The 27,124-nt window shown below is 40.9% G+C and overlaps 1 protein-coding gene across 1 annotated transcript; it reads left to right on the forward strand.

The window, feature by feature from the left end:
* The first annotated feature begins 4,959 nt into the window (after positions 1-4,959).
* Positions 4,960-27,124, forward strand: SMARCA5 (SNF2 related chromatin remodeling ATPase 5). The gene is made up of 24 exons (XM_069012762.1): positions 4,960-5,182; positions 7,533-7,607; positions 9,832-9,998; positions 10,617-10,717; positions 11,362-11,462; positions 13,400-13,579; positions 13,949-14,104; positions 14,206-14,337; positions 14,612-14,680; positions 15,049-15,158; positions 15,435-15,661; positions 17,114-17,235; positions 17,320-17,472; positions 18,672-18,808; positions 19,260-19,404; positions 19,794-19,913; positions 20,147-20,257; positions 20,806-20,919; positions 21,498-21,620; positions 22,818-22,950; positions 23,911-24,029; positions 25,224-25,436; positions 25,841-25,951; positions 26,830-27,124. The coding sequence occupies exons 1-24, from the start codon at positions 5,045-5,047 to the stop codon at positions 26,893-26,895; spliced, it is 3,123 nt and encodes a 1,040-aa protein (XP_068868863.1). The 5' UTR covers positions 4,960-5,044; the 3' UTR covers positions 26,896-27,124.

Consider the following 27,124-nt stretch of genomic DNA (forward strand, 5'->3'; position numbering starts at 1 on the left):
ACATAGGAAAGGCAAGAAAACCATAGAAATCAGATTAAGATGCTATGGCAGAGGCATTGATGTATGAAATTTGGGTGTAGAGGCAGATAGATATGTGGAATCCAGCTAGAAACATTATTTTAAAGGATAAAACTGCCCATGTAGTGAAAAGCAGAAAAGTAGAAAAGTTAAAGTGCTACGTCTTGCTTAAAAAACCTCTTTTTCAGATTTATCCCTATCTTTCACTGAAAGTTTATATACAACTTCTTAAAATCCCTTTTTGCTCTAAGAATAACAGCAGCAGGAGGAAGTCTCGATGATCTCAAAGGTCTTTTCCAACCTAGTTAATTCTCTAAGTCAGGTGGCTTAACTGCTGTGCCAATAGATGGAGGAAGTGAGTTTTCCAAAAGAGCCTTCCCTTGCCCTGTCTCCCTCTGGCTGCAGTGCTGTAAGGTGAGGTGTGAACTTCACGAAATGAAACAGGGCCAGGGCAGAACCTGGTTCCTGAGAGGGAGGAGAATCTGGAATTTTGAAAAGGGAAGGATCTGTATGTGTGTAATAAAGTGATTGTGTGTTATTTTTTATATAAAAATGTATTTTACATATTGAAAAAATACATACTTTTGCCTTTTGGTTGAGCCTTTTCAGTCATAGCAGCAAAGAAATAAAATCTAAAAGCATTTTATTCATTCTGGGATTTTCTGTGAGTGCCGATTGTTACAGAATCTCCATTCTTTGAGGATGTCTGTAATGAGTATCAGCAGCTGACTCCATATGGGGTCATTTTTTTTTTTGCATGGGTTAATTTTATTGATGAAAGGGCTTGTTTTAAAATGGACACAAGCAGAGTCTGATATGCTATGTGCATGCCATGTTGCTGTTACCAAATATTCACTGGGTTGTGGTTGGGCACAATTTGAAAGACTGTTGGTCTTCACATGTCACTCTTCCTGTAGTCTACTTTTTGAAGGTAGACATGCAGCAGGCTTACAAATGTTCATTAGTTTGTTTAAGCACAGCAGACGTATTTTCTATGAAAGGTTAATTTTACCAGGATGGTTACCCTGAAATTTGAACATCATCTCAACATCATCTTCACAGTACTCAAAATGTAAAGAGCACATGGATGAAATTTATACACCTACATGTGGTAAACTCTAGAACGTTCCCATTGCATTAAGGAATCTACTGAAATTAATGCATAGTATCATTTGCATGTGTTGGGGGTTTTTTTGTGGGGGATGAGTTTTGTTAATAATGAAAATCAATGCATTGCGATTTCTGATGAAGATGATGGCAGTGACCTTTGCTGATGGGGCAGAGGGCTTTGGGATTTTTTGTTTTGGTTTTTTTTTAACAGATGTAGCATGATTTTGATGGTTTCTTTGTCGATCCTCCATGTGTGTGTACACACCACCTCTTGCCTGCAGCACTGTTAATCTGAGGCTGGAAGAAAAGTGACAGTGACAAAAGTGATGGCTTTGAAATAAGTCTAATTGTGTTTACCCTTGATGGAGTAGTCCAGCTCAACATCAGCCTTGTGAGAAACTAGAAAAACTGACAGTATTTCATCTCACAGGGATAGTATCTTGCTTTGGCATTGCAAACTAAAAAAAAAAAGGCAAAAGCCCCCTAAGATCTGAACATAAACCAAGCTCTCACCCCTCTCTTACCTTCTTGAACCCAAATGACTGCCATATGTCTGATGGAGTAACCACAAACAACTCTATTTCATTCCTTTTGTTTCCCAAATTTTGGGAAGGTTTACAGTGTTGACACATGTGCAGCAATGCTTATTAGCATAATTGCTGTACAGCTAATAGTAACATTTAGAGTTGCTATTACTTGTGGTGTTTCAATTTTTTAACAAGGCGCCATCTAAAGAATATTAATTAAAGTTATGGTTGCACAGCTAAGCAACAAAATTGAAAGACGTGTCGCGTGAGAGATTTGACAAAAATCTGTAATGAAACTGTTATTTACTAACTTCATAAGCATGTTAATAATTAGTTGTCTCTACCAGTTTGTGCTGGCTGAGGGGGGATTTCTAGCTGTATTGTGTGTTTGACCATATGTTGATGTTCAGTGCTTCAGTAACCTTTGTCATGAACTTCTTTATGCCACTGGTTGCTTTCAATTTAAGGTCTTCATATTTGGGCTCTGTATGGACTGTTATAATGATTTTGTGTGGTCATGAACATTTTCATGTTAACTCGGAAAATCCTCTTTCCTGCTTTGGTTGGGATTTTTTCCAGGGGGTGGTTTGGTTTGGTTTAGTTTGGTTGTTGTAATTGGGTGGGGTTTTGTTTTGGTTTTCTGGGGGGGGGTTTTGCATAGTCTTCTGCTCTGCTTTCAGGATTTCAAAAAATTCAAAAAGAAATCCAGAGCCTTTTGTCTTTTAACTTTTGGCAAGATTGTTTTTTTTCAATTATTTTGCCTGTTGAAGAAGAGATGAATGTTCACCTTTTCTGATACCAAGCACACAAATAATCTCAACACCCCCACCCCCTGGCACGGTGCTGCTTTATTTTGCTGGATGGCCAAGGATCAGTGAGATTTGGACAGAGGTTTTGCTTTTCTCCCTGCTCCATCAAACCAGCTCCTACCTGTCAATTTTAGTCTGATTATAAGAGATGGTGTCAAAGGTGCTGAAATATCCTCACCATTCTTCTCAAATACCTGACTTCTTCCCAAGGGCCTTCTACCCCATTTTCCTTTACCACTGATTCTCCATGTGTAGTTTTGTTTGTGTGCTTTGCAGGAGAGGCAAAATAATGAAAAATGGGAAAGGGAGGAGTGTAGCTCCCTTCCCACCCTGATCTACACTCCTCACCACACGGAGAGCACTGCATTATCTGGAGCAGCTCTGGGAGAGGGGACAGGAGCTGAGGCACAGCAGGTGGACACAAGACTATGATGGAAGAGTATAGGTGGCTAAATTGACACAGTTAAGTACAATTTGCTGCTGCATGTATTTAAAAGTTCAAGCTGTGTCCCTGAATGGAAAGAAAAGGGTTTAGCAAAGCTCAGGGACTGGGTTTTCATCTGTGATAAAAGATGACAACAAGGAGTGGGAAAATGTGTCAGTAAATTTGTGATGAGCTGAGAAATCCTGTTCTAGGAAAATTGAGATTTTCTGGGAATTTATTCTTCTGAGTAGTTCCAGCAGAAACAAAGTGACACAATCTTTTGGAAATGTCAAAGCTAGTAATTTTAACTTCAAAAAATATTAAAGGATGTCTGTAATAAAAGACAATGGAATGAATGTTGTAATAATCATCATGGAGATGGTCTCTTTTGCTGCTACCTTCCAGGTTACAGTGGCTTCTCAGGATGCGGAAGATGCAGCTTCACAAACAGTGGAGTGCACTCAGTGGCTACATCTACACTGACAGCACTTGTGAATATTGCTGGAATACCTACAGGTGTGACAAATCTGCAGGAGAAGATGTGTAGAGCAATTTGGATGATGTGGAGAACCTGGCTGTCCACACTGTGAACCAGTCAGGAGACTTTTGCTTCTGATTAGCTCAGGCCTGGCCCTTTGGACAACCTCTGTTAGCACCTGGAGTGCAATAGTAGTTTAAGCAGACTTTCCTGCTCAGTTTCTTCCCATTCTGTGCACTATCAGATTCTGGGATGCATGCTCTGGTAGGTGGCACCTGGCAGGTTATCAGTGAGGAGGTGCACTCCTCTGTAAGCAAAGGCAGTGCAGGTGTCAATCTGCTCAATCACATCCTAAAGCAGGGGGCTGCGGCCCATGATGCTTCGAGCTGGGAGCAGACACTGTGTTGTATTCAGGTGGTGACAAAACTGTACTTCTGTACCTACAACTTGGTCTGGCTCCATCAACCTGAGCAAGGGGACTTGAGAGGGTGGCTCTGTGACACCCTTTTAGTGACTGCTCAAGCCCCTCTACCTAGAACTCATGGAGATGTGAGGAACCCATGCAGCAACCTGAAGCTGCCTCATCAGTAACTTGCTGTAGAGCACATTGCTGACACCTGCTTTAATCACACACCACTGCTGCTTCCACCTGGAGGTGCTGGAGCCATGAGGTGGCACAGCAGGGCTGCTGCTGGGCTTCACCCAGAGCATGGCTTCACCTCCTCGGCTGATTCCTGAGCCCTTCCTGGAGGGCACTGAATATGGTGAAGGTCCCTGAGGGGAAGATGTATGAGGAGCAGCTGAGGTCACTTGTTCTGTTCAGCCTGGAGGAGACTGAGGAGAGACCTCATCGCAGTTACAGCTTCCTCGTGAGGGGAAGAGGAGGGGCAGGCACTGATCTCTTCTCTGTGGTGAAAGTGACAGCAATGGCCTGAAGTTGTGCTGGGGAGGTTTAGGCTGGATATCAGGAAAAAGTTCTTCCCCCAGAGGGAGGCTGGGCACTGGAACAGGCTCCTCAGGGGAGTGGTCACAGCAGCAGCCTGACAGAGCTCAAGAAGTGTTTGGACGATGCTCTCAGGCACAGGGTATAACTCTTGGGGATGTCCTGTGCAAGGCCAGGAGTTGGACTCGATGACCCTCGTGAGTCCCTTCCAACTCAGGATAGGCTGTGATCTTACGCAGGGTATGAAACCTGATGCCTGCCCAGGCTTGACCTGATCTCTCCCGTAGGGCCCTGAGTCACGGGGAGGTGAGGACCCCGCAGTTACAGAGACGACTTCCGCCCCCTGCCCGGCCTCAGCAGGGGCCGCGGGCTCGGTGGGGTCCCGCCCGATCCCAGACCGCTCCTTCCAGGGCGCTCCGCGCGCGCGCCCCGCAGCGCCCCCAGCGGCGGCGGCGCACGCTGCTCGCTCCCCGCCGTCCCCGCCGCGCGAGGGGGGAAGTCTCGCGAGCGCGGGCTCGCGGCGCGACTCGCGCGCTGGTTGGCGGCTCCCGCCGGGACGGGCCGGGCCGGGCCTCGCTCCCTCCGCCGGCCGCGCTCCGGGAACCGGGATCCGCAGGCCGCCGCCGCTTCTTCCTCCTCCTCCGCCGGGATCCCGGCTGCCGCCCGCCCCTGCCCGCAGCCCGCCGGCCGCCAGCCCGAGCCTCAGCGGAGCGCCGTTTCCTCGCGGCGGGGATCATGTCCGCCGGGCAGCCGCCGCCGCAGCCGGACGAGCCGCCCGCGCCGCCGCTGCCACCGGGCGCCAACACCGGCGAGGCCGCGGGGATGGGGCCGCCCTGCGCCGCCGGCCTGGCCGGGGGCGACATCAAGATGGAGGTGAGTCGGCTTGGGCCGGCGGGGCCCCCCACTCCCCCGGCGGCAGGTGGGACACCCCGGGCCGCGTGGGGCCGCGGGAGACAATGGAGGAGCGGCCGCGGGGCCGCACCTGGCAAAGCCGGGCCGCGCTCCGGCCCCGCCGCCCTCCCTTCTGCCCTCCCTCCCGCCGGGAGCGCGGCCCGGTGGGGTGGGGGTGTCTGGGGGGGCTCCCATCCCTCCGCGCCCCCTCCCCGCCGCGCAGGGGGCCCGGGAGTCGTGCTCTTCCTGCCGCCGGGACACGGGGAAGGAGGCGCTGCGGCCGGGTCACGCCGCGTATTTGTTTTCCAAACGGGGCGGCGGAGCCCCCCGCGCACCCGCAGGCTTTCCCTCCGCTCCTGGCTCCCCGAGACCCTGCCCAGCCTTTTGCGCTTCCTGCTCCAGCGGTGGGCCAGCCCGGCGTCTAAAAAGCACGAGTGATGCTCGTCTGCTGAAGTGCTTCAAAACTTTTTTCTTTTTTTTTTCTTTTTTTTTTCTTTTTTTTTCTTTTTTTTGTTGTTCTTGGGGGGGGGGGCGAAAGATGGTGTGACGGTTGGTGGAGGGGTTGTTTTGGCAACAGGTGCGTATATTCCAGAAATTTCAAGGGGTTGGAAGTGATTGCCTGGAGATGCTAATTCTATCGCAGCATTGTTTCTTTAATGATAGCAGGAAACTGGTCGGTCCTGCTTTCAGTGCTGGGTGTTTTGTACTCTGAGTCACGCTGGGCTGTCCAACCTACTTGATCTAAATAAATTTGCAATTGCCATGTTTTTCGGATGAGCAAGTAGCCAAAGCACTGTGGGAAATAATTCTTGCTCGAACCTGCAGAAATAGGGCAATTCTGGGCTGGAGTTTAGAGTGTGGAGGCTGAGAAACCTGTGCTCTCGAGGCGCCCGTGTGCGAGGGCTCTCTGTGCTGCCAAGTTCCTTTTTTACTTTGGGAAGGGATTTCCTGGCATACAGTGAAGTTGGAGTTGGAATGCTTTCTTGATAGTCGTGAGCATCGGAAAGACTGCTTTCCCTGGTCTCCAGCTAAACTGCAGGGTTTTGTCATCTGTGCAGCAGATGATGAGCTCGGATGGCCGTGCTGCTCCACTTTCCAGGTCTGGCGGTGCAGGAGAAAGGGGAAGTTCGAACAGAAGTCCCAACGTTCCTCTGCTTGTGCTCGATGGGTGTTGGCTCAGTCCAGTGAGGGATGAGTAAGAGGATTTAGTTATGACTTCAGAAGAGCTTTAGCTATAACTTCTTATGCTCAGTTCTTTATATTTTGACTGAATGAAACATTTGTGTTAGGATTTTTCTGTTTATACATATCTCACCTGCCAGAGGTTTGTGAGGAAATACCCACCGACAAACATCCCGTTTCTTGCCAGCCTTTGTTTCATTTCATTCTTACTTTTGCTGTTTCTTTGTTCTGTATTGGCCAGTAAAGATTGAATTTAGCTCCATTCTTACTTGGCTCAGTTAAACAGATGGTTAATAAACACTTGAAAGCACTTCATTGGTTTCATTTTCTCATCCTTTAGGAGTTATTTTGAAATGTTACCTTATCATTGTTTATCAGGGAAGGATCATCTCACTGCTTTTAGTTTTAGCAACAGAGGATGAAAATACATATGGGAGATGATGTGGAAAGAGTTAACCTAATGACAGAAGAGACAAGGATAAAAAAGCCCTGATCTGAAAGAGTAATTGAAGGCAGTATGTTAAGGATTTGGCAGGAAGAGAATGAGGGAGGACTGCCCTCTCCCAGCCAGCTGGTTTTCCTGTTGTTAGTAGTACCATGGGCAATAAACATTATTTGATTTAGTAAACTACATAGGGGAAAAATACTGTTACCTAAGTTCTTCCTCAGCTTTCAGGACAAAACTGCAGTCCTTGCTTAGATTTGTTCCTTTGATGCAGAATGATGAGGGATCAGGGCAGTCTGGCAAAAACCTTGAAATTACCCTCGCCTCAGGCCTGGAGCTGGTGTTCTCATAGTCTGCCCAGAGCCAGCTTTAGGAGGGGTTGGCTCAGCACCCTAGAGGTGGCATGCTGAGCTCCTGGACCACAGCTGTCTCCCTCATTCACGTTGATGTGCTGCTTTAATGATGGAGCTAAATCGGATTATGGAGACTCAGCTCTGTCCCTCACCCTGTGGCAGGGATCTTTGATCCATCTCCAGGTAATTGTATAGGAAATAATAGAGAGCTGACTACTATCTATCCATATCAGGTGCCACAGCCAGCTTTTGCTGCTTTGTGAAATTTCACAATGTGAAACAAGCTTATTCTCCTTCACATGGGTATCTTCCCTTTTTCAGAAATACTTCTTTTTAATTTTTTTCACCTCAGGAGTCTTTTGATGATGCATCTCTGGCGAAACAAAAAGAAATCCAGGAAACAGATCCTACATATGAAGAGAAAATGGTATGTAATATTTAGGACTATGTACAGCTATTCAGTACTTATGCACTTATTTAAAATAGATTTGAGTTTCCGTTTGCTTGTTTGAAATATCTTAACTGGATTTATAAAGCTTTGTCTAGGTATTAAAAATATTTAAGTAGCTTGAAACAAAAAAAAATCCAGAAAAATGCTCCTTGGACCCTTCTCCTTTCCAGCATTTTAAAGTTACCTGTAGAGCAGCCCATCCTGTAGGCAAGGGGGATTATAAAGAGTTGAGCATTCTGCTTCTCAGTCAGAAATGGAATGATTGTCTAGGAATGTCTTTGTGAAGCTTTAATTAGAGACCTCAGGTTTTTGAAGATGGGAGTGATTCTGTGCTTCACAGGTTAGAAAGGAGAAAATTTGCTATTTTCCTTTTTTTTTTTTAATAATATAGGGTCTTTTTAGTTTTTACAATGTAAGAGATGGAGTCGACCATTCCTCACCATCTCGTCACAGTTTCTCTCTCTCTTCCTCCCTGTTTGCCCTTCTTCCTGTTTGTAATTCCAGTGTCTGTGACTCCATGTGGAATTTCTTCATAGGAAAGTGAAACTGATTCTTATAATTTGCTGCTTCCTGTGTTTCTTGCCACTGAAAATAACCCAGTCATCTTCTGCATGTTTCTTTGTGCTACTTTCTGGCACACTGAAGGAAGTGAACTTGGAATTGTCTCCTTTAGTCTCTAGACAGACACAATAACAAGGGCAATTGTGTTTTAGAGATGCACTGAAAAAGAAAATGGGAAAAGTGTCTCTGTTGGTATAGGGATAGCTCAGGGTTGCAGAGTACAGCCTGTTCTTTTCTGTGTCCTGTCTAAAAGGCACAGATAATGTTTGTTAGTCCCTTAAAAGAACATCCTTAAGTGCAGATAAAGCAAGTGTGGAGATGTGTGTGCAGAGCCAAAACTTGCAGAAGATTCCTCACTAAAATTTTAGAACGAGGAACCTTCTGCAATGCAGTTTGCATTTCTTCTACTTCTCTTTTGTACAGCCAGTAAAAAAAGAACTTAAAAATAAGGGTGTGCAATATGGATAGTAGTGAGATCTTACCTAGTTTAAACCTCAGAAACTCCTGCAAAGTAAGCAAACAAAACCTATGAAGAATAGACAGGAAAACTTACTTTTAGTGGATGTGGATTGTAGCTGTGTCGTTCAAGCTTAAAACACACTTAGAGTGAGTCTGAGTCCTCTGTGGTACATCAAGGTCTCTTTCGTGGTCTCTGTATTCTCTAACACTTTGTCTTCCTGTCTCTTCCATAGTGCAGGATCTGCTTGCTCTAAGGAGGAAAACACTCACAGAGCTGCGATTGCTCTTGCAGAACCCTGGAACATACGTTCCTTTTTACTAAGAAAGCTGACTTCCTGTAGCTGTGCTGCAAGTTGCTAAATACCAGGTTGTGCTGTGGTAGCTGGCAGAATGTCAGAGTGGTTACTGTTAGCCTTGGAGCTGTTTTTGGCTTGTTTGTCTGTTCAAAGTTTTGGTGTGGCCTTGGCAAGGTGTGTTGATTCCAAATGGAACCTGTCTCTAAGAAGCTGAACCTTTCGATACTAATATTGTCTGCTGTAATCTTTCTTGTGCAGCAGAAGCAGCAACTCCTATCAAAGGGGGTAGCCTGATGAGTTAGGCTGGGCATATCTAAGGTCTGTGCTACTGAAATAGATGTTCTGGCTTGTGGCTATGAGCTGCTCTGCCCTCACTGCCCTCTGATGCCAGCTCTGTTGCTTATCTGACAGCCCAGGGAGGTTCTGTATCTCACTGAGCAGGCAGGTCACCAGTGCAGTAGGAAGCAGTCGTTGCCAGTTTGGTGAGAGATGAATGAGTACAATGAAGAATCTCTTGTGTGATAGGTGGGAGAAATTTTTGGGAGCGGGACTATCACTTTTGATTGGAGAAAGTTGTTAAGGGGACTCTTATTTAGTGAGACCTGTGCAATCTTTGTGCCAAAGTCGGATTTCAGTCTTGGCACAGATCTGTCTTGCAGCTTTGATCTTGCTGCATAGCAAAGATGAGCCTTGGCCCCAAAAAAGAGTATTGAGTCTGTCAGCAGCAGGTATATTGATGTTACTCATCTCTTCTTTGGTGTTGTAGTGATGTGTATAAAGTAATGTGAATCTATATTTAAAAAGTATTTGTTTGCTTTTTCTTTTGAATGAATACATACTGGAATGTCTCACACTTGTTCCACTTAATTTTCCCTTGTCACCAGCAAACAGACAGAGCAAACAGATTTGAGTATCTGTTGAAGCAGACTGAGCTCTTTGCTCATTTCATTCAGCCTGCTGCTCAGAAAACTCCAACTTCACCTTTAAAAATGAAACCTGGACGTCCACGAATAAAGAAGGACGAGAAACAGAATTTACTGTCAGCTGGCGAGTGAGTGATGACACATAGGCCAACTTGTACTATAATTAAGATTTTATTGTACTTTAAACGTGGAAGTTAAACTTGCTAAGTTTTTTGTCCTTTGTCAGTGTGTATGCTTTTTTTTCAACTGCCCACCTGTAAGTTGAGGGTTGCTTAAGAATTCAAGGAGTTACAAGAGATTTGTGTTGATGCTAAAGCTTTCCAGCATGAAGAAAAGCAGGGGCAGAAAAGTAAAGCAGCCGTCTAAATTTTAAGAGCTTGTGAAGAACGTCAGTATGCAACACCTTGCAGCAGCTTGAAAATTGTAAGTCTAGAAATTTGGATTGCCTTCATTGCAGCTTGTAGGGCTCCAGTGTTTGGCAGCTGCAGCAGAACTTAAATGCAGTGTTGTTCCCTGTCTTACAGTTAAAGGCCAGTACTGGTGCACACATTGATCCCTTTCCAGTCACTTTGGGCTGATATTTGAGCCTGCTGAACATGAATTCTAATGAAGAATCTTGCTTGAAATTTCTTAGGGTGTTGGCATTCTGTATTGCAATATATCCATTAATGTACATTAGATTTTATTTTGCAGCAAGCTGATGTCTTTTCAGTTTATCCAGACACAACTTTCTTGGACTTTTCCAGCTATCGGCATCGTAGAACAGAGCAGGAAGAGGACGAGGAGCTGTTAACAGAAAGCTCCAAGACAACGAATGTCTGCACTCGATTTGAAGAATCTCCATCATGTGTGTTTCCTTCTTTTTTTTTTCCTTGTGCCTCTTCTTTTTCTTCAAAATTTTTAGAATGAACTTGATTTTCATGCTCCATAAGGATGATGAAATAATTTGGTGGGACAGGAGAGGGGGGAAAATATCCAGCATCAATCTAATGGTACAAAATGTATTATTGAGGAACTGCTTATTTTCAGTCAGGCTAGCAGAATGGTCCAGTGTGTCTTGTCCCTTAGAAATCCAGTTGCTATATTTCAGTTAACGGAAAAGAGTTATTAAGTCTGTCATCTTATAATTTTTACATATCTCACCTATATTCTGGTATAATTAACATCATCTAACAGCTTCCAGTTCATTTAATGGCATTCAGTATTCTGTTTTAATGCTTGACTGTGTTCTGATTTGGACAGTGGTGATAGAGTTAGAATTTCCATGTGCTTTGGGTTCTTGCAGAAAACAAAGCTGTTGCAGCAGCTTGCAGAAACAAAATTAGCATGTTGCTGTCTCCACTCTGCATTGTCCTTGAATTTATTACATGAATTTATTACTTGATGTTGTTCTGTAGCTTTGGTAACCACTGTCAATTAGCAGACAACAGGTGGTGAAACTCTTTCCTCAGTTTTTGTATATCTTTTAGTCTATTCTTTGATGTCTTTTAGATGTGAAATGGGGAAAGCTGCGTGATTACCAGATCCGAGGACTGAACTGGCTCATTTCTCTGTATGAAAATGGCATCAATGGCATCCTGGCAGATGAAATGGTATGCACAGAGCCCATGTTTAGGATCACTTAAGAACACATGCAGTACAATGCCATTTTAGTCTAACTGTGTGTATATATATATGAGAGTTTTAATAACACAAAATGCAATACATAATTTGCTAAATCTTATTTTTATTATGTGTTTAAAGTCACTGATTTTAAAAATGTCAAAGGTATCTCACTTTTAATAAATTGTGCAGGCAGATTTCAAAAATAGACATATGGAAAGGGAATCTGTCAACCTTTAGGAACATGAAGCTGGCGGAGGGGAGTTGTTCCACAAAATGACACGTCCTCTTTTCTTTCTCTCTAAACTGCAGGTGTTGTGTTATGGTATTCTCAAGCTGCCCTTGTGAGTAGAGTGTCATATATGAAAAGAGCAGCAAATGTGGAAACACTTCCTGTTGCTAGGGCCACATGTAGATGGCAGGATATGAGTGTCCTATATGGAATAATCTCCACAGAACAGCTACACCAGTGGGAATTTTCTGGGAAAAACAGTGCAAAGGTAGATGTAGCTAGGGAGCTGTGTTAAAATTTCTCATACACCATGACCACGGGCATTTCACTTGGCACTGGCCATAGTAGCTTTTGCTTCTGTTTTTAATCTTTTCCCCCAAAAGACAAGGGATGAATGCAGAAGAAACTGTAGTAGTTTCATAGGCAGATGTTTTTGTCCCCTTAATAAGTTTAGATGTATCTCTTTTTCATACAGAGTAGAAAAGAAGAAACAAAAATCTAAAATCAAATTAATTTCAGCGTATTGCATTTCCTGTATCTTGTAATTTCTGTATTATAAAACTTAAAGATAAGTTAGAGACAAAGGAGTTTAAATTACTGTTTAGTAACATGCTTCACTTTTAAATACATCAAGGATTTTCTTAAACATGCATGCTTATGAATAGAGGATTTTTTTTTTGGCTAAGTGGAGCAGGCTTGTTTTAATGAAAACACCTGGGAAGCTTTATGAGTCCTTGGATTTGTGGTATTCCAAAATCCATCTTGTGTTGAAGAGATCAAATATTATTAAATATTTTTGGTTTATTTTTAGGTATTTATTGTTTTGAAGTTATTAATGCTTTTCACACAGCTTATAAACACTTTTCCACATCTTGTACCAGGTGGATTTTGGTAGTCTTTGAAGACAAAGACTCGAATTTTAGAACAAAAGATGACTTCTGCTGATGGTGTTTGGGGTTTTTAATTCCTATGAATTTGAATAATATTTTTAATTACTTAAATTATAGGAATTATCTGATTTTTCAGGTCTTCCTCAGTTTTGTTTTAGTTAAAATTATATGTTGAAGATACCATGTTTTACCAGAAGCTCAGTATTTGTTTTATTCTTTGACATATGCAGTTTTTTATACTTGTTTGGTTCTGTCCTCACAGGAACTGATGTCATTGCTGGCCTGTGGAAGCCTCCTTTTAAAAATGAATTAAGAACTTATTTACTATTATAAAGCACTAATAATATATAATATTATGGTGACAGTGTCATTAATATTAATGCATAATTAATTGAATAAATTAAAAATTCATTACTCACTTTATTTCAAGTTTAAGAGAACACCTAAATCCAATTTGTAAAGTTTGACCTCTAAGTAACCTGAGTACACCACAGTCTACAAAACAAAGTTTTAGGAAATAATGCTTCCTTGTACTTTTAACAAGGTGTCTTACTTAAAAGGTAAGGCAAAATTCTAACTTTATAATCCAAGGTTTGAAAATGTTACTCTTGCTACTGTGTTTTAATGAAATGTGGGAAGCCATCCAAGCCTTTCCTAACCAAACCTTTGATAACCCTTTTTGTATCTCCCTCATTTGTTCAGGCTGCTGTGCCTTCCATGCTGTACTCGGAGCTCACTCTTGGGTTTTCTTAAAGGTGTTTTCTGAGAGGTTTTCTTTTTTCTAACACATTAATGTGTCTTACAGGGTCTTGGGAAGACACTGCAAACAATTTCTCTCCTTGGCTACATGAAACACTACAGAAACATTCCTGGACCTCACATGGTGTTAGTTCCTAAGTCTACTCTGCAGAACTGGATGAATGAGTTCAAGAGATGGGTACCAACACTTCGAGCAGTTTGTTTGATCGGTGACAAAGACCAGCGAGTAAGTTTGGATGTGGTGGTTTTTCCTGTGTATTCCTGTGTAAATCCAGCATGTGATCTTGCTGTTCTTTCCCATTCTTTCCCTGGGAAGGATATTACTTGGATTTGTAGTGGTTTAAGATGTACAGTGCTGCCTAGTTGGGATATAACCAGCTTAGAATTCACGTGTGTGTTGCCCAGCTATTGCTTCATCACTTTATGTTCATAATTTCTTGTTCAAAGATTTGCTTCTCCTTTTATGAAGGCAGGACACTGTGTAGACCAACAAAACCTCATGAGACTTAAAATAGGAAACTGTAACAGTGCTACTGTGTTCTTTTTGCTTTAATTTGACAAAGCCTCAGTAACTAGCTGTCACTTTGTTATCTAGGCTGCCTTTGTGAGAGATGTGTTGTTGCCTGGAGAATGGGATGTCTGTGTAACATCATATGAAATGCTTATCAAAGAGAAGTCAGTATTCAAAAAGTTCAACTGGAGATACCTTGTTATAGATGAAGCCCACAGGATTAAAAATGAAAAATCAAAGGTAATTTATTTTACACTGAAAAAGAGATTTGTGTGGGTTATTAGGTGGTGGTGTGGGGACTAGTAATGTTTTTATATTTGCTCATGTCTCAATGTCCTTAGTTATCAGAAATTGTGAGGGAATTCAAGACTACCAACCGGCTGCTATTAACTGGAACTCCACTTCAGAACAACTTACATGAACTCTGGGCCCTCCTAAACTTCCTTTTGCCAGATGTCTTTAACTCAGCTGAAGTAAGTCTTCATTTCTGCTAATCAAATTAATTTTGCTGGTTTTCCAGATTTGAAAATAGACCTGGATATGTATAGTTAGGGATGTCAGTTACTGATAAACGATAGATTGACAGTTAGAAATGTTTGTGTTACAGAGCTTTTCATAAAAATAGGCCAAATAGGGTCATTTGTTCTTTTACTTACTGGCTGTATAAGAGTTGTATTTGTTCACCATTGTGATGCCATTGCACCTTGAAAGGAAGGCTCTGACAAACTGATGATTTTGTTGATACAGGATTTTGATTCATGGTTTGATACAAACAACTGTCTAGGGGATCAAAAACTGGTGGAGCGCCTTCATATGGTGAGTCCTTCTGCCTTTTGTACAAGTGTTACTTTTACCTAAGTTAAATCCTAAACAATTCTTCTAATGCTTCTTATGATAGACTATTAGGATAAAAGAGATTATTCCAGAAATTTTCAGTCAAGTAAAATTAAGTCAAAGGACACAGAACCATATGAAAGATGATTTTGACCTAATCTTTGAGTCTTCCAGAGAAAGCACGTGTATATCCCATGTACAGCAAATAATCTCTCCATATAGGTTGCTTTCTCAGATTGTCTAATAATAGATCTGGTATCTGTGATAGAGAATATCTGCTCTGTGTTCTGTCTATTGACCTGCTCAGTGTTTCAGTTTCCAAAATGCATTTCATGACGAACCTCTTCCAGGTGCTACGACCATTCCTTCTCCGTCGCATCAAGGCTGATGTGGAGAAAAGCTTGCCTCCAAAGAAGGAAGTTAAAATTTATGTGGGCCTCAGCAAAATGCAGCGAGAATGGTAATTAATGCACATGCTTGACTGGGCTGTGGTTAAGGCTCGGAAGGAATGTGCTGTCTGTGACTTGAAGGTTGTGTGGAACTTGGTTTAATTCTCTCTGATGTACTCCCAGTTTATGCCTATTTCTTTGTGACACTGCTATGATGACAGAACCATGCATGTCAAGAAGATTTACCTGATGAAATGAGGGGAGGGTGAGATTTTGACATTTGTTGCTTAAAGACAGACCAACTTCATTTTAGTGACCAGAAGGTTTTTTTCCTTTCTTTGCTGTAGGTATACCCGAATCTTGATGAAGGACATAGATATCCTGAACTCGGCTGGGAAGCTGGACAAGATGAGACTGTTGAACATCCTGATGCAGCTGCGGAAATGCTGCAATCACCCTTACCTCTTTGATGGAGCAGAACCTGGCCCACCCTACACAACAGACATGCATTTGGTCACCAACAGTGGCAAAATGGTAGTTCTGGACAAATTGCTACCTAAGTTGAAAGAACAAGGTACGTGTCTTGTTTCTGGGCTTTTGAGAGTTTTTTGGTTTAGTGATGTTTCTGTGTATCCTGAGCAAAAACCAGCAGACTTTAGCCAGGATTATTGTTGGTTTCTAGTATGATACGTGCTTGAATCAGTAGTCCATTACAGCTTTTTGTGCTGAAGTGTTTTGATTTATTTTTTTCCTTTCTTTTATCCCAGCTGAGACCACAGAAACATCATTTGATTGGGGCTTTAGGTTTTCTTTCCTAGTCTTATTAGCTATTTGAAATATAATTATGTAGTATTTTAGCCACACCTTTGATTTGCCATGAAGGACCATCTCAGATTCAGAGTCCTCATGCAGGGTTAAAGTCAAATCCTTTGTGAAATGTCGGTGTTTCTTGCTGATGTGATTCTGAGCAGCACCTGAGGTTTTTCAGTGTATTCTATAAACACTCAGACATGGAGGAACTCTTGAGTTGTTTTAAAGTTATTTGATAGTAGGGACAAAGCTTTGAAATGAATTACTATAAAACTCACTTGCCACAGAGTTTTTAACTCTGGAATAAATTTTTAACTCATTATTTTTTGAAGTTACTGAAGTAACTTTGCTAAAGGAGTTGGAGGTAAGTTTGTGAGTGGGGGCACTTTGCAGCAATGCAAAACCACATCCAAACCTCAGCCTTCAGTAACATAAAAGTAACATGTACTTTGTATCTAGGTATCGTCCAAGCAGCTGTGGCCATATAATTCAAGATTAAAAACAAAACAATTCAGTGGCTACTGTGCTTTTTTTGATCTTGGTTTCTTTCTGCTATCAGGCTTATTGATGAAGTGTTGTAATTAATACTGGCCTGGTCTCAAATCAAATTATCATCTTAAACAAAAGAGTTCAGTATTAGCCCTTGAGTCTAAAGGACAAAAGGATGTAGAAACTTTGTTATATCCTGTGTTTTACTTAAATTTCTCCAGGAGACTGGAAATGGTTGTGTATGTATGCATAAATTACTGAACATTTACTTTTCTCTTTTTTTTTTTTAAGTTGTTCTTGGCAGGTAAGTAAACTGACAAGTCTTTAAGAAGAATTCACTTTGTTTCTAGAGATCTTAAATCCAAAACAAGCAAATATGTCAAAATTTTATTCTTTATACTCGATGATGTTTCTGTATTTGTATTACCATCTTACTCTGTTGTGTCTGGGAACATTTTGTTCAGGAGTACAACACAAAACAAAAGGGAAAAGGCAGCCATTAACTAGACAGTGACATATCAGAGTAAGACAAACATGTCTCATGGCTTGGACATGCTGTGACAGCAGCAGCTGCAGCCCTGCATGGTAGTTTGGGGTCTGAAATTCAAACTACTTTTCTTCTTAGTACATGGAACTGCCCTCCTTCCTTTTCTGGTAGTGCAGACTTGCAGAGTTTGTTAAATCTTAAGTTTTAGTGAAAGCATAAGAAACCTTTTTACCCAAACAGGCTCAAGGGTTCTAATCTTCAGTCAGATGACAAGAGTCCTAGATATCTTGGAAGATTACTGTATGTGGAGGAATTATGAATATTGCAGACTGGATGGACAAACTCCTCACAATGAACGACAGGTATTCACAATTTTAAGGGTTGTATTTAAAAATACTACTTGTAAAACATTTAGTTCAACTGATACGTTCTTCTCATTTATTTAGGCTTCCATTAATGCATTCAACGATCCTGACAGCTCAAAATTTGTGTTCATGTTGAGTACACGAGCAGGAGGTCTTGGAATCAATCTGGCTACTGCTGATGTTGTAATTCTCTATGATTCAGACTGGAATCCACAAGTAGACCTCCAGGCAATGGTAAAATTCCAGATGGAAACTTCATTTTTCTTTTCTTAGAGAACGTTGCTAGAAATGCGTACTTCCAAAATAAATTGGTATTTTCCCATTTTAGCACCAGGAGTAGGATTTGTAAGACCAATTTTCAGTTCAACTGCAGCTTCTACTGTGTTTCCATTAGGCCTTAGTCACATTTGGGTTATAAGATGTTTTATGCAGTGGGAAATGCTGGGTGTATGCTACACCTCTTAGTATTATTTAATGAAAATAGCCTACTTGTTTAAGTGAAAATGAAATAAATCTAGGTTGTTAGTCCCAAAACTATAAAGCTTTAAAGCTTTACAATTGCAGGGAGTGGAGGTGAACATGTTTACACTGTTTTTCCTGAGATCTTGAAAATGAAATACAGAAAAGTTGAATTAAACTTTTCAAAAACTGTTTCTATAGTGATGGTAACTGAAGGATCTCCTTTTAGCAACTATCTTTAATTTTTTTTGAAGTAGATGTGCATGCATCTCCATCCTGGAAACATGTCAAGGACATTAGTGACCACCTAAGAAAGCAAAGCTATTTAAAAACTGCCAGTGGTTTTTTTTTTGACAAATGAGGCCTTTCAGTGACAAGTCTTGGAAATCTCTTTAATGACTTCAGTTAACCTGTAGGGTCTCAAATACTCTAGCAAAAATTACTTCAAAAGAACGATGGAACTGGTGTGTAGAAGCTCAAGTGAGACAGGACCAGCTGCCACTACAGGTGTATTTTGAGCATACTGATTCTCACAGTGGTTCATGTTTGCTAGTCATGAGAGGCAGGGTATTGTATTTTTCGTGAACTACTCATGGCACAACTGTAGGATTTTGAGAAAGGCAGCTTTTGGTCAGTACAAAGATGATTTCTTTATTCTTTGCTTTTACAGAAGGTTGCTTAAGGTCAGGTGCATCCAAGTCTTCTCCCCTGTGTGATTTAACAAAAAACTCCAAAACTTGCTATTTTTTAGCCATGATACATAGAGACAGACTCATTGTCGATGTTACTGACAAAAAACCCCAAAACTTGCAATGTAGATAAAAACGTAATGTTTTGGGTAGCCGTGGATAGCTGTAAACGTTTAAGTAACCTGTTTTGTAAATTAGTCTGCTGGAAATAAAGAAAATCTTAAGCCTAATTATGGAGTCATGCTGGAAGACAAGTACTGAACTTTTTGTCACTGTTTCGGCCAGGATCGAGCGCACAGAATTGGCCAGACCAAGACTGTCCGGGTGTTCAGGTTTATCACAGACAATACAGTGGAGGAAAGGATAGTGGAGCGTGCGGAAATGAAACTCCGCCTGGATTCCATAGTCATCCAGCAAGGCAAGTATATGAAAGCACTTCCTGTCTAGGATGCAATTCTCTTTTCCCATTGTAAACCATGGTGGAATCAGCCAGTAAGAACCAGTGGGAATGTTGCTTTTGCCTCAGCTGAACTCTGAAAAGAGGGTGCAAAGGCCTCATCCACTTGAAAATTTATTTTACTGTAGAAGTAGGTATTTCCTCACTAACTTTTTGCTTACCTCCCTAGTGATAGATGCATACAAGTGGATAAAGTCAGATTTGTTTTTTTAAAGCACTCAGCTTCTTCTTTAAACTGGGGAAATGAATGTCTTTCCTTTTTCTAATAGATGGAGAAAAGTTGGTTGACTTGCTTGGAATCAGTAATACATAGCTTGTATGTGGAAATACAAGGAGGAGAAAAATCACGTGTTGCCCTTCCATAACATAAACTCTTTAGTTAGCTGCTATCCTCGAGTGTTTTTATCTTTAGGAAGATTGGTGGATCAAAACCTGAATAAACTTGGAAAGGATGAAATGCTGCAAATGATCAGACATGGAGCGACACATGTGTTTGCCTCAAAGGACAGTGAGATTACAGATGAAGATATTGATCACATTTTGGAAAGAGGGGCAAAGAAGGTGAGAAGGTTTGGAAAGGGGAAGCCCACATGTAGATTTACATGTGATGGCAAGATAGTGTGTTTCTGGATGATACCTCAGTTCCTGGAGAGCTGGAGAGAAAAGGGGTTTTGCTGTGGAGGGTTTTTGTGTTGCACAATCATGTTTGTTTTTTCTGATGTTGTCAATAAGATGTTTTATAGTCAAGTACCTTCTAGAATGACTCCTCTTCTTTCTGGCAATGGGATGTTGTAAAATGAAGTACCTTGCAGAGTGGCTCCTTTCTGGGAATGAGGTGTTTAATAATGACGTGCCTTCCAAAATGGCTCCCGTTCTATCTGGGAATGAGATGTTAAATAATGAAGTACCATCCAAATGGCTACTGTTCTTTTCTGTATCCCCCGTCCAAGACTGCGGAAATGAACGAAAAACTTTCAAAGATGGGTGAAAGCTCCCTTAGGAATTTTACTATGGATACTGAATCTAGCGTGTATAATTTTGAAGGGGAAGACTACAGAGAAAAGCAGAAGGTAATGTTTTAAGTTTCTTTTGGAGGAATGCACTAAATTGCATGTTTTAATCATACTTATTTAAGAGGTATTGGGTAAAATACAGTGTCATCTATGATAATATTTTAAATAAAAACATAACACTTATAATGAAGTAGATGTAGATCTAATTTTATATAAAATTTGTAGCTGGTCTGATGATTTTGCAAGACTTAATTTTTGGTTTTTGGGGTGGTGGGTTTTGTTTTTTATAGTTGGCATTTACAGAGTGGATTGAACCGCCTAAAAGAGAAAGAAAAGCCAATTATGCTGTGGATGCTTACTTCAGAGAGGCTCTTCGAGTCAGTGAACCAAAAGCACCTAAGGTGAGTTGACTAATTAAAAGAAATAAATTGTTGAAATGTGCATGGTAGATGGCTAAAACTGTAAGCAAAAAACTGGTCTTTAGTCATAAAAACTGCTCTGTTCATTTTTATAAGTGGAGAGACTATTTAAATTTAGAAAAAATTTCCAAATTACTTGAGATAAACTTCTGTGAGAAAAAAGTAAGAACAGGATGAAACTTGTAAGATGTTAGGAGGGTGAGATAAGTTTTTTCTGGTTTTTACTTAAGCAGCTGTAAATTTTCCTTACCTATTGATACTTAAACATATGTGACTTTTTCCCCAGCCACCTCCTCCTCCCAAAAGACCTCTCTTCCCCTTCTCTCACTGGTCTTTTACTTTTAGAATTCTTTGTGGTGGTCATTGTCTCTTGCATGGTGTGACTTTTCCCCTCCCCCCTCCCCCCCAAGTTAAGATGGTACATTTTTGTAACAATAAAGCTTTTTGTTTGCTCATAAACTTAAATCAGTTCTTACAAGGAAGCAGATTCTGGATGCGAAAGGGAGCCACATGCAAACTTTGTGTTTCAGGCTCCACGGCCTCCAAAACAGCCAAATGTACAGGACTTCCAGTTCTTTCCTCCTCGCCTGTTTGAACTATTGGAAAAAGAGATTCTCTACTACAGGAAAACAATTGGTTACAAGGTAACTGAAGAATTTCCTTCACTAGAGGGATGGAGCACCTTTCAGTCTGGAGAAGAAAAGGCTCTGGGATGACCTGATTGCAGCCTTTGAGTACCTAAAGGGGGCTTACAGGAAAGCTGGAGAGGGACTTCTTACAAGGGAATGGCTTTAAACTGACAGAGGGCAGGTTTAGATGGGATATTGGGAAAAAATTGTTCACTGTGAGTGTGGTGAGGCACTGGCACAGGTTGCCCAGAGAAGCTGTGGATGTCCCATCCCTGGAAGTGTCCAAGGCCAGGCTGGAGAAGGCTTTGAGCAGCCTGGTCTAAATGGAAGGTGTCCCTGCCCATGGCAGGGCATTGGAAATGAGGTGATCTTTAAGGTCCAGTCCCTTCTAGGTGATTCTCTTAAATTCACACATTGGAACAGTTTACTGCAACAATAGGAGAATATGTACTTTTCCAGCCTTTCACAATAATTTAAATTGAATAAAATAATGTTCAGCTGAAGAAATTAATAGTTCATATTAACAAAAAAGTGACAATTAGCAATTATTTCTGAGAAGTTAATTCAGTTTTACAAAGTGCAAAACCTTTCAGGTACCTCGTAATCCTGATCTCCCAAATGCAGCCCAAGCACAAAAGGAAGAGCAGCTTAAGATTGATGAGGCTGAACCTCTTAATGATGAAGAACTAGAAGAAAAAGAGAAGCTTCTAACCCAGGTATTGTTGGGTCTTCAGTGAGACTGAAATCAGCTGAAGCTTGTTTTGTGTTTTACAGTGTTACGGGAACATTTCTTGGTCACTGATTCACATGTGCTGTAGTTAACAACTCTGCCAATTTTTCGTTCTGACTGAAAAGAGTTCTAGCATTAGGTTTGTCATAGGTCTGGATATTGGTTAAGAACATTAACCAAATTAGTGCACTTGGATTCTCCTGAATCCTAGTCTAGCACTGGCTGTAGGCTGTGGGACCTTGTAGACTGGCTGCAGAGCTGGGCATGCTGCATTCCACATTATTTAATGCTTATCTTCTGCCTCAGTTTCACACCCATGTGAAAGTGAATCCTGGAGTCTGAATGGTCAGTTTTCCTAAACTATACCTGGTAGTAGATAGTGCCCCTCCTTAAAAGAGGGTATGAGCTGAATAGGTATATAATTAGCAAGCATGTATAGTTGAATAATTTAAAACAGGTGAATGCCTGATATGCCTTATTTGGATATTGTATTTACACATTGTATTTTGGCAGGGGATCGGAATTACAGGACAGGATTTCTTGCTTGCGTAGTAATGAGCTGGAACAGCTCACTGTGGAGACACCAGAATCACAGAGGTCAGGAATCAGTACAGTCCAGTAAGCTGTGGCTAAATCACAACATGACTGGCAGAACTTGCTACTTCCAACTACTTGTAAAAATTATTGGTAATATGAAATGAACCTACTTTGGCAGCTCATAATTTCAGCAGTGCTACTTGTGTCCCTGCCAAGTGTCCTCATGAGGGAGAATGACCAAGTGCAATGGCTGACGGTGTCTGTGAGGCACTTGGGGGGACTTTCTGACAAAACAAAAGCTGTTATAGACACTGCTTGCTTCACTTAAACAATTTTTTTTCTTAGAAAGTGATCCCATGCAGAGAATATTAGGAGGAGGGATTAATTTATCAGCTGAAAACTTATCAGAAATTACGAGGTAACTAGAGAACTAGTGCTAATCATTATGCAATATTTAGATGGAGAGACTATAGTGACTGTAGTATAAAAACAGTTTTTCTACTAAATTAAACTGCGGAGAAAGAAAAGGTTTGACACTGTGGAATGACAGAAGTGTTACAGGCAATTTAAAGAAACCTGTTGAATCAAATTTGGAGATTGACAAATCCTGACCTCTGTGCAATGTTTCCTCTTGATTGCTGTACAGGGCTTCACTAACTGGAATAAGAGAGATTTCAACCAGTTCATCAAAGCCAATGAGAAGTGGGGCCGTGATGACATTGAAAATATAGCACGAGAAGTCGAAGGAAAAACCCCAGAGGAAGTAATTGAGTATTCAGGTAACTTGATTCTGTACTCAGCTCTGAGAGTATCTAACTCTGCTTGCCTCATTTGAGCTGCCTGTGAGCATGGCAACTGCTGAGAATTTCTTACACTGCTATTTAAGGTTTTTGGGGTAGAATTATACTGATGGATTTTGGATCTCCTGATCTGGCTTTTACCATCTTTAGTGCCTGCGTAATTAAGGCTGTACTAAAATGCACATGTAAACCCTTGTTGAGCTACTTTACTATATCCTAAAGCTAACTGGGTCTTCAGTTCTTGTTAATTTTTTGCAAAATGAAATGCTGAGAAACAATGCTTAGCTGGAGAGATTTCCCTTTTCCTTGTATTTACTAACCAGTAGTTAACCTTTTCCTCCTCCTCGAGAACAGAACACAGTAAACACATCATGACTGAACATACAGTGATCACTGGTTTTTGTAACCTGAGTCCACTTGGCTACTTACCTTTCATGTCTCGGAAGTGTTTTCCAACTGTAGTGTAGCTACAAGGTCCTGGCACTACATTTCTAAAGGCATAGAGCAGCTTGAAAATGTGAAAAACTCTTCTACAAAAGCCCTTTAAACACCTAATTGTCTTTTAGGCACTTTTTTGTCTTTGGCCACTCAGTTGCCATCTTGCTTCTCTTGGTAAAACTGTATTCTGTTACATCAATTTCCATTTGAAGAAGCTTTTTTTCCTATGAGAAGGAAACTGACACACAAAAATCTTTCTGACCAGTATTGCACCTCATTTAAACTAAAGATTCCTATATCTATCTGCCTCAAAACAGCATTTGTAATACTGCAGCACATGGTAGCAGGAAGGGAAGGTTCCTTATCAGCTAAAGGCATGTCTGTTGTTACACAGCAGTAAGCTCTGGTAAAAGCAAGGAACAACTAACATCCTTTTTTAAGGTAAAACCTCTTGACTTTTACAATGCACGATAAGAAACTAACCGGTTGTTCTTTTCTTAGCTGTGTTCTGGGAAAGATGCAATGAACTCCAAGACATAGAGAAAATCATGGCTCAGATTGAAAGAGGAGAAGCCAGAATTCAGAGACGAATCAGCATAAAAAAGGCTCTCGATACAAAGGTGAGTTTGCTTTGTTTCCTGCTTTGCTTCCTGGTGCCAGTGAGGGGAGATGCAGGACCCGTGTCTGGTCAGTGCTGCTGATGTATGAAGATACCTTGGGCATGACATTGGCCTCTTTGCATAACGCTCAGCAATTGCTTCCTGTGGCTTTTCCATCCCACAGAAGCCTGAGTTATGGTGTACCCTGGCGTTTGTAACAGTCTTCTGTGTTATAGCACGCAGTTCAGAGTGCTGTATAACAAACTCCACATAGTACAGGCTTTGGGAAGGAGCACAATTCCTCCTGGATATATGTAACTGAAAATAGGAGAGAGGGATGGAGAGAGAGAGAGAGAGAGAGAGAGAAATGGAGGATGATGGAGAGAGTGGGAGAGACAGAAAGGGGTAAAGAGATGAGAGAGAGAGAGGTAGAGAGATGGGGAAGGAGATGGGGGAGAGAGGTAGAAAGATGAAGAGAAAGAAGGGGGGGGAGAGAGAGAGAGATGGAGAGAGAGAGAAACAGAGGGAGACAGGTGGAGAGAGAGATGGAGACAGGTAGAAACAGGTAGAGATAGAGGGAGTAGGTAGAGAGACAGAGATAGCAGGAGATGGAGGGAGCTAGAAACACAGATGAGAGAGCAACATCTGTTTAGAGCACTTAAAGACTTACCCATCAGAGGAGGCTTTTGTTCTTGTCTGTGTTTCACCAAGCAGTATTTGGTAGTGAAGAGATTTGTAGTAAATTAAGACATTTTACCAGAATTTTCTCCCCTCTTCAGGTTTGCTGAGTTAGTTCTCTTCTAGGGAATAAGTGTGGGACTCAATAAACCAGAAGGCAGCTGAACCATGTGCTAACTCTCATGTACCTTTTCACTCTCACTCTGATTTTACCATTTCCTGAGGATTTGTGCTAAAAAGGATCGTTGCCCTTTGAATCCTGACCAGTCTTGCCTGTTTTCAAATGTAGTGAAAGACTGCCATTAGTCAAAAGATTACAAAGCTGTGTACTGTCTAAACCAGAATTTGCCAGTTTAGATATCTTTGATAACTGCACTGTCCTGAACCTACAGTCCTTTTCTTGTGGTGACTTAGCATGGGAGATCCTTAAAGATCCAGTTTTCTGTCTTCATGTGATGTATTGCTTTCATACAAAAGATATCCATGCTAATTCTGACCTATTTCTTAGCTTTATGTGGTCTTATTTGTTTTGTTCAGATTGGGAGATATAAAGCCCCTTTCCACCAACTAAGAATATCCTATGGTACTAATAAAGGGAAGAATTACACTGAAGAGGAGGATCGCTTTCTAATCTGTATGCTTCACAAACTAGGATTTGATAAAGAAAATGTCTATGATGAATTAAGACAATGTATCCGAAACTCGCCGCAATTCAGATTTGATTGGTTTCTCAAGTCCAGAACTGCAATGGTATATATATATTGCTCTTTCTTGTTCATGAATGCCTGTGACAATATTAAATGAAATTAATATTTAATTAAGTTGGTGCTGAAATGCTGAGGTAGGTGCATGGGAACAAGGCTTTACCTTTTTATAACTTTCCAGCAATTGTATGGGTGGCAAATGCAGTTAAACTAAAATGGGAGAAGTTCAAAATTGAATTAAATACAAATGCATTTTATAAAGCAAATATCCATGATCAAATCCATTCCTGTGAAGCCAGTCAGTAAGTATCACAAAACATTTCATTCTTTGTTACTCTTGACAAGATCCAGTGAAACACTTACCTTCTCACCAGCATTTTTAATATTCTAAGAGAATTTTTACAGTGAGCAGCTGCCTAAGGTACTGATTGAATATGTTGTGTAATGCAGGAGCTGCAAAGGAGGTGTAATACTTTAATCACTCTCATTGAAAGAGAAAACATGGAACTGGAAGAAAAGGAAAAGGCAGAAAAGAAGAAACGTGGACCAAAACCATCTTCAGTAAGATTTAAAAAGCATTTCTGTGAAAAAGCTCTAGGACAAGTGATATCTAAAGTTATTTGAAACCAACGACAACTTAAGAGAGCAATGTTAAAAGCTGCCTAAAGTTCACGTTGGTGTTCAGCTACTACAGTTGTGGATGTCAAGTAAAGGAAAAAAGGTTCTTAAGTGTGGCTCACATGCTTTGGAGCAGATAAACTTGTTATGTTTTGGATCACTGGGTTGGTACACTATAGATTTACCCTATACAGGTACACAGATGTATTTGGCATTTTGATTTATATAATCTGCTAAATCGTCCACAGATCTGTTTACAAATGGGCTTGTAGAGCTAGACTGGGAAAACAGCACATATGCTTGACAGTTCTCTTTGCTGACTAAATTAGAAGTATTGCTAATATGCCAGCCAGTTTTGTAAATAAAATACCACCTTTACCCATTTTCTTACCTCCGTTTGTTGTTCAGGTCATTGCCTAGAGCTGTTGTAGCAAAACCTTAGAAGCACAACTTACTTGGCAGATGTGCAGAAATCAGTAAGGTTAATAGTGATGGGTTATTAAGTTTCTTAGACCTGTTCACAGAACCTTTAAATGGGTATTTAGGAGTACCTTTTCATAAATAGGAAGCTTTATGACATCCTTATTTGCTTTTATACACGTTTTACCTCTGTGAAATCATGCTCTTCCAGATTTATTTTCTTTCCAGAGAATAAAAAACAAAAGCAAAGATGTGCATATTTACCATATGCCACATCTGCAATTTAACACATTTTAAAGCTGCCAGGGTGTAAATCTTCTCATCTGCTTTGTTTTGAAACACATTGCTTGCTTACAACCTTTTTGTATCACAGTAACTCACTATCAAATCTTACCTTGCAGGCACAGAAGCGCAAAATGGATGGTACTCCTGATGGGCGTGGGAGAAAAAAGAAACTAAAGCTGTGAATGCAGAATTTTTTTAATCTCCAAATTTAAGAAGTAGTTCTTTAATTTACGGGTCTTCATAAGATGTACTGTATAATGCTTAACTATTTTAAAGAACATTGGGTTCATCTGTTTATTGAAATAGAACATAGTACTTAATTGTAGTTTCACTTTTTTAAATGCAACAGCTGTGCTGAATTTTTTTTACCATTAACACTTGAAGTAATAAATTGTCTTCATTTATTAATAA

Source organism: Aphelocoma coerulescens, chromosome 4 (assembly GCF_041296385.1).
Source record: "Aphelocoma coerulescens isolate FSJ_1873_10779 chromosome 4, UR_Acoe_1.0, whole genome shotgun sequence".
Taxonomy (NCBI): domain Eukaryota; kingdom Metazoa; phylum Chordata; class Aves; order Passeriformes; family Corvidae; genus Aphelocoma; species Aphelocoma coerulescens.